At 45.8% G+C, this 17,866-nt stretch overlaps 1 protein-coding gene and 1 pseudogene across 1 annotated transcript in view; both read right to left on the bottom strand.

Annotated features, from left to right (window-relative positions):
- Myo10 (myosin X) overlaps positions 1–17,866 on the bottom strand; it is a 204,699-nt gene that overhangs the window by 50,265 nt on the left and 136,568 nt on the right. Inside the window, exon 19 of the mRNA XM_051151002.1 lies at positions 17,295–17,375. Coding sequence (XP_051006959.1) covers positions 17,295–17,375 — 81 coding nt within the window. The remainder of the gene's footprint in view (positions 1–17,294; positions 17,376–17,866) is intronic.
- LOC127193551 (protein cornichon homolog 4-like) lies at positions 9,215–9,665 on the bottom strand (annotated as a pseudogene).

Below are 17,866 nucleotides of genomic sequence, written 5' to 3'. Positions count from 1 at the left end.
AAGAGGCTGACCCAGCCCTGAAAGTCACCTTGGTGGGAAGCCAGGTCGTCTGACTCTCCAGCTGCTCAGAGGCAGGTTTGAACTGAGCCACTCCTCAAGTTCCTACCCTAGCCCCAAAAAGGCTCAGAAACACTCGAAGAGGAGAGGAGGCCAGCTGGGCCGGAGCACATCTGAATTCCAGCCCTAGAAGGCTGGTTGGCAAGACTAGCTTGCGACAGGTTCGAGGCCTGCCTGGAAGGTAGGAGATTCCAGGATAGTGAGACCCTAGCTCAGAAATGCTAAAGTAACAAACAAAGAGACTCAGACAAAGAGGATGGGAAGAGTCTATTCTGCATCAGAGCACAGCACTGGAGGAACTGACAGAAGGCTCCGCCCTCTCTATGAATCCCATCTGCAAACCCTCAGAGAGCAGCCTTGGGCATAATCTGCTGCCTTCTTATCTAAAGAGCCCAAGGCAACCTTTTCATCCCGGGACACTGAACCCCAACTTCATCCTATTCATCATGGCTCTCCCATGTCTCTGACCACCGTACTGACGGGTCACAGGCCCCCTCTATTCAGATTCACTCTGACAAATCATGCTGAGAAATACAAATTAGGAGGGCAGCTGTCTTTCTCTCTCTTTGCTGGCAAGGACGCCCACACCGCTCATTAGAATGCTGAATAGCTACAGATCTCAATGAGTCACTTATCAAGGCCCAGGGTTATGGCCACACGATGCAATCAGGCTTCATAGCTAGAAAAAGGCAGGAATGAGATAGGAAATGTGGGAACTAGGAGGTAAACATTCTTCAATGTCCAGACCTGGAATATTGTCAAACTGAGATCTGGAAGGCTTGGTCTGGGTGAGCAGTTTCATAATGCTGCATTCACAGCAGACACGGCACCCTGTGCTAGCAACACAAATCAGTGTAAACATGCTAAGTAGGAGAATACATGTTCGTGGATCCTTGCTTCTTAGGCATTTAAGATTCAAGGGTACTTCCAAGCTTCTAAAAGATGGGCATCATTCATTATGCTTAGATTTAAGAAGCAAACTACAGTTAGTATACAGAGGGTAGGTAACAAAGGCTTTCAGATACACACAGACAGGCTGGCAGGTGGGCACACACGCAAACCCTCTCCCCTCCACACACACACATCACAACCGGATATAAGTCTAAATTGTCTAATGAAAGATGAAAACAGCCACTCAGAAAAGAGTCAAGCCAAGCAGTCCCCTGGGATAATAAAGATGTCCTCAAGACTCATGGCAGAGCTAAAATAGTCTTGAGGCATTCCCCTGCCCAGGGACAAGCAAGATGAAGCAACTTCATGTGCATAAAAATATACAGCCAAGAAAAACCTTCAGGAACAAGTATAGTTGACTTGTAAATATTCACGAGCACACGCAAAATACCAGGAGAAAAAGAAAATTGCATGGAGAATTTTATTCGACCGCTACTCAAGGCAGTGTGCGGCTGGGACAGGCAGAAATGCACTGGCAGGTCTGTGGTAAATTCTACTGTCTAGCTAGTGGAAAGACAGGCCTGGTGGGAGGGGGGCCTGAGTGAGCACTGTGTGCTAGAAGTCTTCTTTCCTGCTTATTCGTGTATTAAAGTGGCTGTATGCAGGTCATACTGGGAAGTTAGCCAGCCCACAATATCTGTTCAGTGTATCTGTTAATGTCTGTTAAGCATAAATTAGAAACATTATGCAGTATTACACTGAACAGTTACAAGTTGCTAGGAAACAAGCGGGCAAAAGACACTCAAAAGCCAGGCTATTCCCATCCTTGGTTAGGGCATTTATCAGAGCTCTAGGCACACTAGGCTCTCGGTGCAGAAGGAGGCTAGGATCTTGGGATCGCTGAAGCCCTCAGCTGGGCTGCATGCCCGTCTAGGCTTCCAAGTGATGCAATTCCAACTACTTAAAGTCTGGGTGTCCCCTCCCACTCCCAGACCCCCAGCTTCAGGGAAGTGCCCAATGGATGAGGCACAAGCCTGTTAGCTTCTATTCTTACTATTTTTCTGCCAATCAGCAAGGCCATGATCTTTTCCAGAATGAATATGCATCCTTCACAAATTCTATGTGTGGAGGCATTGAAGGGTTTGGGAACTAAGTCCACCTTTCCGGAAATGCCCCACACAGCATCAGGGTCCTCTAGCAACACATGAGTGTCACTTTGTTCCACAGTGATGCAAAGAATAGTGGACGGTCGTCAGCCACTGTGACCATCAGCAGTGAAATGGGGCCAGGGTATGAAGAGGGAGATTTCCAGACATGTTCACAGTAATCCTCAGGTCCTCCCGAGAGTGGGTAAAATTCATACTCAGACAACAGCCAAGGACCCACAGCTGGCTACAGGCAGACAGCATTCCCCTGTAAGCTTTGTTGTGTCCCCCATGGTACATAGCATCCCTGGTCTCTACACCAGAAACGCTTAGAGAAAGAACCATTTTGTCATGCTGTTAGCCAGGCTGTCTAAAGGAAAGGTAACGTTATTCACTAGGCCAACAACAGTTTACTTGTTCTCTTAGAATTGTGAGAGCCTTTGGCACGAGATGTTGCAAAAATACACAAGTTACAGTTCTGGTCCAACGGACTGGTATGGGATCACTAGGCTGGCAGAGCTGCACGCCGGATACCACTGAAATTCTCTGATTGACACGAGAATACTATGGAAGAAGGTCACAAGGGTGAACAAAGTTTAAAAAACCCCAGCCGGGCAGTGGTGGTGCATGCTTTTAATACCAGCACTCAGGAGGCAGAGGCAGGAGGATCACTGTGAGTTCGAGGCCAGCCTGGTCTACAAAGCGAGTCCAGGACAGCCATGAGTATACAGAGAAACCCTGTCTCGAAAAACCAAAAAAAAAAAAAAAAGTTAAAAAACCCCAGGACGGGCTGGAGACATGGCTCAGAGGTTAAGAGCACCATCTGCTCTTCTGAAGGTCCCGAGTTCAATTCCCAGCAACCACATGGTGGCTTACAACCACCTGTAATGAGATCTGGTGTCTTCTTATGGTGGACAGGCACACGCATGGGCAGAATACTGTATAAATAATAAATAAATCTTAAAAAAAAAAAAAAATCCAGGACATGTCATATGCTGGGGAACACTCTAAAAAGTCCACTCAGATCTCCAAACAGTACCCCCACAAGCCCTCAAAAGAGATTGGTTGGTGATTTGACTATGACTGTGTGTCTGCCACAAAACCTGAAAAATGGAAAGAAAGAAAAACAAACCACCACCAAGAACAAAAACCCCTGTGTACCTAGGCCAGCTGTGCCTCAGGTCAGCTGCTTGGGGCCTTTGACTAGTCCCAAACCACCTTCTCAATCATTCAATACCTTATTAAAGCCACATGTTGTTACAAGAAAGAGCAGCAGGCTATGAACAGGCCGGGTGAGTGTGCTATACAGAACAAGTGGCGGCTGTGCTGAAGTTGCTTTCTTCACCAAGCGTGGGGAAGGAACAGCTTTCACCCCATGCACATTGGCAGAACCGAGGTGAAGTCCACCATGGAGTGCCACAAGCTTGTCTCAGATAACAGGAGCAACTAGAGAGGTGCAGGCAGCTGGCTCAGGCCAGGTCGCAAGCAAGGTTGGTCTGAGAGGTAGCCCAGTGGCATAGCTTTGCATCCTGGACCCCCTTTGTTCCTGATTCTCCGCCCTAAATAGTAACAGGCTGTGCAGGAGGGTGGGAAATCAGAGTCAAATGACATCATGACCAGGCTCAACCTGTTTTTCCACCTCCACAGGACCTCATTTCCCTAATTTGCAAGCTACCTCTGACTGAAGACTCAGAGGGTTGCAACTATGTGCACCTGTGGTCCAAGGTAAACCAACTAGTCTAGGCGTCACTAAATTTACGTACTACAATCCTCAAATCAAATGACGGACCCAAATTTTAGAATGAGACCAAAGGAAGAAGGGAAAAGAACAGACAAAGTTAGCTAGTTTTTCTTCCACACTTCCTCTGGGCACAATAACTTAAGAACAATGGGTTCTGTTGGCCCCGTGGACTTTACCATGGCTTAGTAAATCTGTTTAGTCTTCTGTGTGAATATTGCAATAACCGTGTCTAAGTCTGGGCTGCCTTAAAAGAAGTCAGTACTGTGCACGTCTCAAACACTTCCAACTCCTGCCCCTTTGCTGAGGTCAGAAGGTGAAATCTCAAAGTTTATGGGGCGTAGCCTTACCTCACCTCCTCTCCCCCCCCCCTTTTGCTTATTTAAAGAGCATTAAAAAGAACCCACAGAAACATCCATTTTCTGGTGGGGTTTTTCAACCATAAGGCTCGGAAGCAGGGAGAAGTAGCAGAGTCTGTGACAGGGCCGCTCTTCTTCCATTTCATAGAGGCAGACGCTGAGAACACCACCGTGTAATTCCAAAGCTAAACAGTATTCCCTTTAAAGTGAAATGCCGAGCGGAGCAGCATCTGGCACACTTTAATGAGCGGCTGCATCCTTTCAGAGGGCTGAAACTAGGGCAGCCATTCATCTGAGAGGGTAGACAGCCCACAGCCAGCACACAATGGTGTGCAGCACACTGGTAGAAAAGCCCCCCCAAACATTTCAAAGTCTGAATATAACAATGCCACCTAGCAGTCAGCAACTTGATAATCTCAAAGCTTCTAAATGGTATGGTTTTCTCTGTGTAAACTCGAGGTTAAAAGCAACAGCAACTTTGATAGAAAAAGTTTACATGTTTGGATGCCATCTTCCTAACAGCAAATAATAATTACAACAACAAAAACAACAACACTGAAAAGCAGTAAGTAGAACTGATATCCTCACCCAGAGGTTTGTCTGGGAACACTGGGGGCTGTAACCTGTGTCTCCTAAGTTGATGCCTTGACCATTGCTGAATCTCTTGCAAACAACAGCCTGGACGACAGCTACCCTCAAACTGCCCAGTCTACACGTAAGCAGGGCCAAGTGTGGCAACCCATACCTTGGTCTGACAAGAAAGAAAATAGCTTCGCAAGTATCATCCATATAACAAGTTGCAGGGAGAGAATGAAAGGAGGTGAAATTTAATAATGGATACACGTCACTTCAAAGAGCCAGACAGAAGAAAACTGGAAAATCCAGGCAACCACAACCACAACAACAACAACAACAACAACAAAAGTGGGTTACAAAATAAAGGCGACTGTGAAAGCCAAACCCAGAGCTCCAAGCTGGAAAGACATGGTGGAGAGGGGAAAGTACTCACCAGAGAGCAGGAGAAAGGAGCCAGGGCTCCTGAGGCTGGAAACAGGAAGGTAGGGGCTGGGCTCAAGGTCAGGCCTCCAACTAGAGGAGCCAGTCAAGAGCCTGCTGTGGAGGTGGGGAGGCTGGTCAGAGGGAGGGAAGGAGTGGCAGTTAGGAGCTAGCGGTGCCCCTTGCCTGGGGGTGGGGTGGAGACCTGGAAAGAGGACAGAACTTGAGGCAGGGAGCTTTCAGAAGGGTTCCAGAAAAGGCTTTGGTCCCACAGCCTCAGACTAGTTAAATATTCAGCAGGGAAGAGAAGCTTCCTGAAGGGGTCAACCCAGACCAGTCCCCTCAGTTTGTCTCTCCTGAAAAGAAGGCAGATATGTTAGTCTGCCTATCTCTATCAAGGAGTGTTTAGGTATGTGTGTGTAAGTGTATATCAAAGCAGGCAAAAAAAAAAAAAGTTTAATAAAAATCAATTTGTGCTGGGAGTGGTGGTAGTCTGGTAGTCCCAGACAGAGGCAGAAGGATCTCTGTGAGTTGAAGGCTAGCCTAGTCTTTATAAAGCCAGGGCCGTCAGAGCTATGCAGAGGGACCCTGTCTCCAAATGCAAAACACCAAAAATTCAGTCTTCAATCTGGCAAAATGATCACATCTTAATTTGAAGTTCCTCAAATATACTAGTAAGAATGTCAGATCATTTCCAATTCATTATTTCTTGCAAATTTCTTGTTTACCTGCTTTCTTTTTTTTTTTTTTTTAAAGCATCCGTCAGTCTTAATCAGTTTGTACAAGTTCTTTATATATTAAGGCTAACCACACACACACACACACACACACACACACACACACACACACACACACACACACACTATATATATATATGAATGATAAAGGGACTGGAGAAGTAGCTCAGGTGGAGAGTGCATACACTGTCCTGGGTTTAGTCCACAGGAGCAGGGACCGGGAAGCATGCATACATCTAAATGTAAACAGGATGGTCTTTGAGTAGTGAAATTATGGTGACTAAAGAAGAAAAGTCCATCAATATCTTTCAAGTATTTCCTAATAAATAAGCATTCCCTTCACAGTGGTGTGGACGGTGACAATGCTAGTGGGGCATTTCTTTCCATTCTTTGTTACATGTTTTTAGTATAGGAAAGAAGCTGGCCTGAGAGCAAGAACACACACACACACACACACACACACACACACACACAAAGGTGAAGCTCAGGTGAAGGAAGCTGAAGGAGATGTTCTATTTGGGGGCAGGGGAGGGGGGTGGGGGTGGGTCAGACCCTGTTCCCAGGCCTGGGATGCATCCACAGGTCCCAGCCTCAGGCCCTCCACCCGCTCTGCCATCAGCAAAGGGAATGGCAGTGGGAGAGGGTGGATGCCGTCAAAAGAAAGGCAGGGAGCTTGGGAAGATGAGGACTTGAGGAGAATGAGGCTGGGCCTTGGGAAGACTGCTCTTGGCACAACAGCACAGTGAGCTGGGGAAGGACCACAACAGCCAGGGATAAAAGTCACACAAGTCACACACAGTGGGGGTTGCCTCTGAGCATGCTAATGTGGAGCTTCATATGCTAAAAGACTACAGACTCCCCCCACCCCCACCCCCACCCCGCCCAACTCCCCACTACCCCACTGTCAGGACAGCCCAGAGTCTGGGTCAGGCTTGTAGATGCCAGGAGGTCTCTCACCTAATTTGATCACACTCTGGAAGCTCAGGAGGAGTTAAAGTAGAGACTGCCTGCAGCTACAGCAAGGAGGTGGAGCAGGTGCTCCAAGTCACAGCTGCCACCTCACAGTGAGCTGCAATCATTTTCCTATACACAACCTGGGACCTGCCATGAGGGGCCACTGAAGAGACAAATACTGCTCCACTAAACAGAGTAGGGATGGTGAGAGCTGTAGGCACCCAATGGCCCGGGAGCTTTATAGGCAACCTCTCTGAAAAGAGGGAGCAAGGCCCTGATAGGATTGCATAAGAGTTTTTTTTTTTTTTTTTTTCATTGTTTCTAGATGCTTGTTTCGACAAAAAGTAGATTTAGGCAAGTAGGTGGTTGACCATTATTATTCATTGCTTTCAAATGTTGCTCTATTTAATATGAAAGGCTACCTTCATATTGAAAACATTTAATCCCTCCATTTAACAACTGAATAGACATCATCAACCTAACCCATCCCATCCTCTTGGGGCTGGCAGAGAGTAGTGACTCACCCCAAGAGCTCTTTTTTGGGGACCTTTCCCTCCAAACAGGCCTATGCTTCCTCACATTTCTCCCGCTGGTAGCAATATTCATGTATGTACGTGTGCATGTGTGTGTGCACACATTTATTTTAAAAAATCATATTATCCAACAGAAAATTATTTAAATCACATAACTTCTTCTATCTCCACACTGGCAGAATCTGGTTTTATTTAAAAGGAAGTCTTGTGCCGATTTCTCTTAAAGTTTCTATACAGCATAAGGTAAGGGAAAAGCTATTAAGACTGTTATGTAGAAGTAAGCTGGGGGGGGGGAGAAATACTTCAAATTCAAACAAAAGACCCCATTACTAAGTTTCCTCTTCAACTCACTCACAAGTGTTTTGTTTTCTTTAAAAGCTGGGCTCCTTATCAAAAATAGACCCCCACAATCAATGCTTCAGCTGATAAATGGATTGATTTCCCTCGTCTTTACAAAGGATCATTAACAGTTCAGACCTGTGCAATCCAAACAGCACCTCCGTCCCTCGTTTGGTTAACGACCCAACAATTGGGTGCTCGGAGAGACTGCCAAATCCACTCCTCTGGTATTTCATCACACAGCCTTACACTCGGCAACCGCTACGAAGTAGACGAAACTTTTAGGCAGCGCCCAAAAGGAAGAATTAAAAAAAAAAAACAAAACAAAACAAAAGAAAACAAAACAATCCTACCTTGGGTTTTCTTTTCCTCTCCTCAGGGGCTGTCTACTGAGCACAGCTGCATCTCCAGGGAAAAGGCCCCAAAGCATCCAAGCTGACAGACACCAATCCCGCTTTCTGAAGCTTGCCCAGCTCCCTGCCTTTTATGCGGTGTCTTGGGCTGGGCTTGCTTAATTCATTCCTGATTCTACTCAAGAAGCCCAGCCTCTCGAGGCTGCCGTGATAGGAATTGCTGATGATACTTTTGACCAGAGGCCCAAATGAGCCATGATCCACATACCAACAAACGCACCAATCCATCAGGGAGTCCAAAGAGTCTACATTTTCAAAAATTGTCTATATATTTAAAGATGATGAAGATGCCAAAAGTGGGGAAAGAAAACAAAAACCCTCCAATATTTTAGCCCCGATCTTGGGAAACCCACCCAGAGCACAGGGCTCTTTACTTAAGCTGAGCTTCCTTTACAGCTATTTATCCAGGTCTTTACGGAGGGCTGCTGAATAGTTGCCATGACAACTTGGTAAACAGGGCTGAAGTGACCACTGAGGGCTTTACTGGATTGTTTTGTTTGGGGAGAATAGTTGCTTTAATGGCTCCTTTTACTAAAATTTTCTCAAAAGGCAAAGCTGCCTTTTTACTGATCTTTTGTATGAGATATTCTGTAAGCAAAAAGAAAACTCTGGAAATGTGTCCTAGTTGAGGGCAGCTGGTCAAAGCCAGACAGGAATATTGTAGGGAATCAGAAAAACAAACAAACAAACAAACAAAAATTACTAAAGATTAGTTACCAGATGTGGGTGTATAGTCTCCAAGAAGTACACAGAGGAAATGGAACTACCCCCAAAAGCCATTAATTTACCTATACTTAGTTAAAAGAGCTGATAGTCTACAAAATTCTATAACCCTCTCCAACACTTTCATTCTTCTCATAATCTTTTCTATATAACACAATATCATTTATGTTTTAAAAAAATACTTTATGTGGTAAAAATACAGCAAAAATAGTTTTTTTTTGTTAAAAGACCAAAATATATACTCTGCTCTGGTCAGGGTTCTAAGGATAGTTTGTGTGGTCTCTGGCTCTTCACTGTGCAGTGTAGTGGAGGCTGGCTTCAACCTTCTCCAGCTTCCGTCATTTATCAAAGCTAGAATCATACTATAGAGATACATGAAGAAACAGAGCAGGTAGAAGCCAAGCTTGATCATGGCTTCTTTCACGTGTGATTTTAGCCGCCCCGATTGTGTATTTCTGTTGGCTCAAACACTCCCATGTTCCCACTTGGCACCATAATGAACATATATATATATATATATATATACCAAGTAGCGACAGGTAAGTTGAGAAGGAAGATGAACCAGTTCAACAAAACAAGCATTAACACAGTGACAATGGTATGGCCGATCAACTCTGATATTACCCACTTGTTTTATTTTGAGCAGCATGATCTAGTGTTAATGTAATCACATTCTAAATCAGACAATGTAATGATGAAGTAGACGAAGAGGAAGATGAACGCGCAACAGTCGAGGAGCGAAAAGAGGAATAACCACAGACTCCACCTTCCTCCTCCCATCAAACCAGCTCCAGGTCACGCCCTCGTTTGTTTTCTTGTGTTCGCTAGAAAGCAAACTCCTCAGCCAGCCCATCACAAGCTACTCTTTAAAAATGTTTCTTGCCAGGCATGGCGGTGCACGCCTTTAATCCTAGCACTCGGGAGGCAGAGGCAGGTGGATCTCTGTGAGTTTGAGGCCAGCCTGGTTTACAAAGAGTGCAGGACAGCTTAGAGCTCTGTGCAGCAGAGAAACCGTGTCTCAAAACAAAACAAAACAAAACAAACAAATGTTTCTTTTCTTTTTCTTGAGACACAGGTTCTCTATATAGTCTTGGCTTTTCTTTTTTCTTTTTTTGGTTTTCAGAGACAGAGTTTCTCTGTGTAGCCTTGACTGTCCTGGGCTCCCTTTGTAGACCAGGCTGGCCTTGAACTCACAGCGATCCACTTGCCTCTGCCTCCCAAGTGCTGGGATTAAAGGTATATACCATCACCACCTGGCTAGTCCTGGATTTTCTAGAACACATTCTGTAGACCAGGCTGACCTCGCACTCAGAGATCGGCCTGCCTCTGCTTCTGGAGTACTGGAATTAAAAGTGTGCATCACCACCACTTGGAGAAAATACTTATTGAAAAAGGTATCATTACAATTTGAGCCAACTGTCTACATTTAGGAGTCTGATACATTCGTGATACCCAGAAAATCAGAGTCCCCTTTTAGGGTTTTAAGTCTTGATAATTAAAGAATTTAAGAATGGACTCAAGGGTTGGAGAGATGGCTCAGAGGTTAAGAGCACTGGCTGCTGTTACCAAGGTCCTGAGTTCAATTCCCAGCAACCACATGATGGCTTACAACCATCTATAATGAGATCTGGTGCCCTCTTCTGGCATGCAGGAGTTATAAACAGGTAGAACACTATGTACATAATAAATAAATAAATAAATAAATAAATAAATAAATAAATAAATAAATTTTTAAATGGACTCAAATGGAAGCTGGAAGACAACTTCCTTAGTTCTGAAAGGAAGACTCTGGAACAGACAAGATGTGAACCTTGCTGCCTGGAGGAGGAGGAGGAGGAGGAAGAGGGGGAGGGGGAGGAGGAGGGAGCAGAGAAAGAGAAAGCCATGTCCTTTGAGTTAAGCTAGCATGGAGTTCAGCCACCTAGTGGCATGGCAGCCACATGGTAGGGAGGGGGGCCTTTAGAGAAAGAGTGAAGGCTAGAAAACAGAAGAAAAGGAACAGTTACAACATGAGTAATTCAGAAAAGCAACAGACTTAGGAGGCTACCAGTCTGCTGCTCAGAGAGTGAGTGCCCTAGTAGGCAGGGAAAGTACATCATCTCTTTAAAGGGCTAATTCTTCCTCCTATCTCAAGGCTTCCCATGAACTGCCTTCCTAGGAAGTGGCCCCTGGGTCAGGTAATTGGTCTGCCAAACTGAAATCATTACTTTTAAGCATGTCAGAATAAAAGCCATCAATGTTGAGTATGTGGTACCCTATCACGTAAGGCGAGCATGGACTGCTTCACAGGGCACTGTGCAGCTGTTTTACGTCCATCCACCCTCATGAAGCACACACAGCCACCCATCTATGTAGATCGTAGGTTGTCAAAACCTATAGTCTAGAGGCAAGACAGTCATCGTTAAGCTACATAAAGCTTAAAATGGAAGGCTTGGCAAAGCCTAGACACATACCTTTGATGGGTTTCTATTTCCTCCTGTTGCTTTTAGGGCTTCTGTGCCTGGTCAGCTTTGCAGTCCCCCTTTTAAGCAACACCCTGGGGTGCATCTGACTGTCCTAGATCTGAGCCCTGTACCTCCTAAACCTCAGAGCCCTGGGCCCAAAGGAAGAATGACTCCAGCGGCTACAGGCAACAGGCATGAGGTACAGGTGAGTTAGGGAGAACCATGGCCAACAGAAACTAGTCCTCCTCGTCCCAAAGGAGTTAGCTCCCTCCTTCCACCATGTGGATTTTGGGGATCAGATTTAGGTTGTTACACTTGGTGGTAGGGCCCTATGCTTGTTCATCCAACCTGCTGGCTCCTCTAGTGACATTTAAAAGAGAGGTCGGAGCAGAGATGACTCAGCAGGGCGGTTGTGTGCGCTGTGCAAGCATGCAGTCTTGAATTCTGATCCCAACACCTATTAAGAAGCTAGGGCTGGGGCTGGAGAGATGGCTCAGAGGTTAAGAGCACCGTCTGCTCTTCCAAAGGTCCTGAGTTGAATTCTGAGCAGCCACATGGTGGCTTATAACCATCTATGATGACATTGCATAATAAATAAATCTTAAAAAAAAAAAAAAAAAAAAAAAGAGAGAGAAGCTAGGCTTGTTCATATGTTTGCCTGTTACTCCAATGCTTGGAACTGGGAGGTTGAGGGATAGAACTGGAAGATCTCTTGGGTTTAGTAAGAGGCTGCCAAAAAAAAAAAAAAAAAAAAAAAAAAAAGTGGAGTGATACAGCAGGACACAGGATATCTTCTGATCTCCACAAGGGAGTGTACACAATGCATGCCAGTGAGCACACCACACACATACACACATATGCACATATTCACACAAACACACAAAAAGAGATAACTAGTCCTGGAAAGACAGATTGTTTTGTAACTTTTTTTTTTCTTTTTTGAGACAAGTTCTTACTATATTGTAGCCTTTAGTTGGCCTTGAACTCACAGAACTCTACGTACCTACGCTGCCACTGCCGAGTGCTAGGATTAAAGGTGTGTGGCTGTTTTGAAATTTATTACTGCAAAGAGACTCTAGATGTGTCTGATCTGGTCACCTAATTTGCTGTCCTCTGAGTGTCAGCAGCCCCCCCCCCCACCCCCCCCCCCGCCGTGCACTGGTGCACTGATTACCCTGCCTGGTATGCAGGACTCTCATCCCAGCCTTTTCTCCTGTCTTCACAATGAAGCTAATTACCAAACTCTGATAGGCCCTTCATTTGTAGTCACAATCACAACCTTATGCTGCAGGGCTGGAAAAGCAGCTCAGCAGCGAGCCACATGCCTAGCATGCATGAGGTCTTGGGCTTAGTCCTCAGCACCAAGAAAGCAAAACAAAATTACTACAGAGAATCCAAGAAACCATCACTGTATCCGAAAACCTGGGGCTGAGTGGCAGGGTAGTGGAATGGCCTCCATTTTATGCACTTTGAAAAGTTATGACAAAGAAGCAGCAAGCAAGCATGTATCGGAGAGGAATAGCTGGCATCCTTGCTAGTTTTTGTTCTGTGTGCAGTGACAGAAAGAGTCTGTGCTTAATAAGATACTAGAAACCGTTTGGACTGAACAAGTGATGTGTAATTCCAGAAAGTGTATGTGGTGTGTGTGTGTGTGTGTGTGTGTGTGTGTGTGTGTGTGTGTGTGTGAGACCATGAAGTAGGCCCCAGTGCTTTACGCATGTAGAAGACTACCATCTTTTTTTTCTTTTTAAGATTTACTTATTTATTATGTATACAGTGTACACTTGCAGGCCAGAAGAGGGCACCAGATCTCATTCTAGATGGTTGTGAGCCACCATGTGGTTGCTGGGAAATTAACTCAGGACCTCTGGAAGAGTAGACAGTGCTCTTAACCTCTGAGCCATATCTCCAGCCCTGAGGACGGGTATCTTTGTAGGGCCTTAAGGATATCATCTCCATGTGTGCCTTTATGCTCCAAGGCAAGCAGCAGGTCCTTCAAGACCTTTTACCATCAAACGCCTCTGTGATGTAGCTAACCATCTCTCCTGGTTGGTTTCTCCTCTTGCCAAATAGTCTATCTTATAGCACACAACTACGGCCCACGGCCCACTAGACATATCTCGGTCTCTCTCTGCTAGGGCCTGGTCTTTAGCTTCCCGCACACACTGGACACCTTCCCTTCACTTTTTTCCCCTTAGATGAGCCTTACCATATTGATGCTATAGTCGCTCTCTATAAGTCCCTAGCCTTGGAGCCGGCGTGGTGGCGCACGCCTTTAATCCCAGCACTCAGGAGGCAGAGGCAGGCGGATCGCTGTGAGTTTGAGGCTAGCCTGGTCTACAAAGCGAGTCCAGGACAGCCAAGGCTATACAGAGAATCCCTATCTCGAAAAACAAAAAAAGCAAAAAACAAAACAAAAAAAGACCCCAGCCTGGGGAGATGAGAGCTAAGTCGCGGCCTTTTGTAGGAAGAGAATATGAGTTTTTGAAAACAGTGTTACATTGTTTAAACATGAATAAAAACATTCTGTAACCCAGAATGCTTCCCTCCTCAGACCCAGGCCCTCATCGTACTGAGCCTATGACAGAAAAAGAAGGCACAGTATCCAGGCATGGTGCAAGAAGCAGGTGGCTGAAGCTGTGGGCAGTCGCCCTAGCTTCACCTTAGCTCCCTGGAGCTGCAGACTAGCTCTCATAGAGGAAGGCCTCCCTGATACTCATCACTCTGCCCCCTTCTTTAATTTCTTCAGAATATCCTCAGGGCTTTCTGAGGAATGTTAATGAGAGACTTTTCTGATGAGATCTCATTTGCTAAAATGCCAGGCAGGGAGAGATCACAGGCTGGGGATGCCCTTGGGGAGAGATCCAGATGAGGTCCAGCAGGTTTGCTGTCAATCCAGAAGTCTCTAGAAGTCTCCTACGGTCTGAGGGCAGTTTTGGGCCAGCTATTGCTACACCCTACTATATCCCAACAGAAGGAAGCTGAAAGGCCACATCACCATCTAACTACAAGCCAGGAGAGATACCTGCCTTCTGTAAACTACGAAGGTCTAAACTGCTCTCATAGGCCCAGAGCAGCTACATATCACTTCCTGTTAGGAGTAAGTTTTCTTAGCTTCATTACAATTTGGCAGCAGAAAGATTCTTCCTTTACCCCATATACACAGTTGGAGATTAGCGGGGAGGATGGATAAAAAAAGGGGGGCGGGGTAGAGAGAGAGAGAGAGAGCCACAAAGGACCCCACATTCTTGAGACTTGAATGCCTATCCTGGGGTGGCAGGAGAAAAGGCGGTTGTTGGTCCCCACACACAGGCTGCAAGGCCACACACAGCTGGCCCATGTGTGCCTCTGGCAGCTCCTTTTACTTCTAATCTACAGTTCTCTAGTGGACAGACTTTCATAGCTCTTCTGGTTGTAGTCCCCTTTTGGCCACAGAATCCGTAAAGAACTAACTCTAGATTCCGTCCAAACTACCCGCCATTCTCTATCCTGGTTGAAACCCAAGCAATCACATTCACATCTCCAAGCTCCCATGATAAACTGATGGGGCTGGGGGGGGGGGGGGGGCGCGGGGGAGAGTATGAGGTGAGGGTAGTTCACCTCACCCTTCCCCTGGTGCCAGAGACACAGTCTCTACTCAGTAGTGAGCAGAGGCACGCATCCCTATGGAACCTTCCGGATTCACAAAGGCAAAAGGACTAAAACCATCTGTGAGGAGTTGCGAGCGAGGAGCCGTGTTATATGTTTCATAGCACACAAGGGGCGAGAACAGAATAATACTCCTGACCTCCTGACTGGGGGGGGGGGGGGGGGGGGGGGGGGGGGGGGCAGGGGGAGCTTCCTATCCCTGTATTCTAATTAGTATTCTTCACACTCATAAACCACACCTACGTTTTTTTTTTTTTTTAGGCCAGAGACAAGTTAGCTCTTGTGTCAGAGCCCTAGTGCCTTTAAAATGATATCAAGATATTTTTTACAAGCCACACTTTGGCATGCTTCTAATTAGTGTCTGCAGTCAGTCAGGAGAGCACAGGGCCGAGAGCCTGGGCAAACACAGAGATGAATTGGATCACTCTGTAAAGTACAGAATTCGAAGTAATTGAGCACATCAAATCTCAGCATGAAAAAGTAACAATAAAAAAAGAAGCAATTTGAGCTGGGTGTGGTGGTGCACGCCTTTAATCCCAGCACTCAGGAGGCAGAGGCAGGAGGAGCTCTGTGAATCCAAAGCCACCCTGGTCAACCAAGTGAGTTCAGGACAGCCAAGGCTCTGTGTGACAGAGAAACCTTGTCTTGCAAACAAACAAACAAAGAAGTAATTTCTTCAATTCTGGTTATGAACAGGTTTCAAGCTTCCACAGTCTGAAGGAAAAATTAGGAACTGAATTTTTCAAAATGAAGTTTCTGTCTGTAGAAAGGCAGCCTCAGGGAGCATCCTTTCCAGAGAATCAGAGATGCTGACCCTGATTGAGCCACCCAGGGACGGCAGAAGGAAAGTGTGGTGCACCAGAAACCTAACAAGCACCCATGCTCCCAAGACTTCCAGCTGAGAAAAAGCTGACAGGCTCAAAGCATGAGATGTGCCATCTACTGCACAGAGCAGAAACACTGCCAGGTTAAGCCAGTCCTGCCAAAACACACAAGAACACGTCTGTGACTGCATGTGGAATCGACACAATGCAAAGTCAAGGATCCAAGTCCAACAATAAGGAGAATGCAGTTAGCAGCAGCTGCGAGGAGGAGACTAAGGTCAGGCAGGATTTCTCATCTTCATCTTTTCTGTTCTTTCATATGTCAGAGTTCTTGAAATTACTACCTGGCGGGGGAGGGAGTGTAGAGGGGAATGGGTGTGAGGGGGGGGACAGGTGTAGGTGTCAGTGTTTTAAGAAGGGTTCCTAAGAGGCTTACCAGACAAAAATTAACTCATTAACAGTCTGTATGGGCTCAGAACACGGCTCAGTTTGATATAATGCTTGTCTTGCATGAATGGGGCCTGGGCTCAATTCCAAGCACTGAATAAAGTTGGTGTGATGCACACTCCTGCAATCCAGCCTTCAGGAGTAAGAAGCAGGAGGATTAGAAGTTCAAGACCAGCCTCAGCTACATAGTGAGTTCAAGGCCAGAATGGGACACATGAGACTTTGTCTCAGGGTAAAACAAAGCTGAACTACTCACACATTGTGGCAAGTTGTCTATTTACTCTTGAATTCAGCAACTGCTTGCACCTATTATCCAATCCCTCTTGTAAAAGGAGCGTCTCCTTTTTAAACTGCCTCTAATTTAGTCATGGCATTTTAAAAAGTTTATCTTTAAGCTGTTTTGTAATTAAAGTGCTTAACATAGGCCTAAGAAGTTCAGTGGTTAAGAGCATTGTAGCTCTTACAGAGGACCTGTGATCCATTCCCAGCACCCTGTGGCAGCTCACAACCATCCATAACTCCAGTTCCAGAGGCCCATGCCCTCTTCTGACCTCTGAGGGCACCAGGCACTCACGTGGTGCATAGACATACATGTAGACAAACCCCACACATATAAAATTTAAAAAGTGAAATTTTTAGTACTTAAACTTTAAATTATTTAAAACATTGCTACTCTGTATATAAACTCACAGCATCTAACAATAAAGCTAAGGAGAAAACTTAAAACAAAACAAGCAAAAACAGCTACAACAGACAAACATACTAAGTGGGTTTTCTCCCTCTCTCTCTCTTTTTGTTTTTTTTCATTTTTCATTTTGCAGCTATATTCAAGCACTTTAAACCAAATAATAAAGAAGACATGTAGGCTTTACAATGGCTCCTCTCAAAGTGGGACTTCCTCTGACTCACAGGCACAGAGGATAAAGGATTTCCCACTTACTCCCACACCAGCTTCCACCATCTATAAGAAAAGGACTTGGAGAAACCAAATCTATCCTGGAGGCTGTCCTTGAGGAGAGCCCAGGCTGGCGGCGCACAAGCCTTACCTTCTGCGTGTTTGGCTTGATGCACCGAACAAAGAAGGGATTAGAGGAGCTTAGTGTCGCCATTAAGGAATGCAGGGAGTCCTGTGGGGAGGAAGAGGACAGGTGGGCTTAGTTACAATAAAATCATCACAAAAATCTGAGTTATAAGTTTTTCATTTTCAAGCCGGGCGTGGTGGCGCACGCCTTTAATCCCAGTACTCGGGAGGCAGAGGCAGGCGGATCGCTGTGAGTTTGAGGCCAGCCTGGTCTACAAAGCAAGTCCAGGACAGCCAAGGCTACATAGAGAAACCCTGTCTCGAAAAACCAAAAAAAAAAAAAAAAAAAAAAAAAGAGTTTCTCATTTTCAGTGGTCTCAGCATAAAACAAGGCAATGATCTCACTTCAATATTAGGGTCTAGAGGTTGGCGCATGTATGTGGCTCCGATTCCAGTCCCTGCCTCTTTCCTCTGGGGGAGCCTACTGGATACCTGTACTGCCCCAATCTCAGTCCCCTTGTCTCTAAGATGGAGACAGTCCTCACAGGGTGATGTGAGAGAACGCAGAACAATGGGTGCGAAGTGGTAAGTCCAGTG

This window comes from Acomys russatus, chromosome 9 (assembly GCF_903995435.1).
Source record: "Acomys russatus chromosome 9, mAcoRus1.1, whole genome shotgun sequence".
NCBI lineage: Eukaryota > Metazoa > Chordata > Mammalia > Rodentia > Muridae > Acomys > Acomys russatus.
This window is presented reverse-complemented; position numbering and strand designations above follow the sequence as displayed.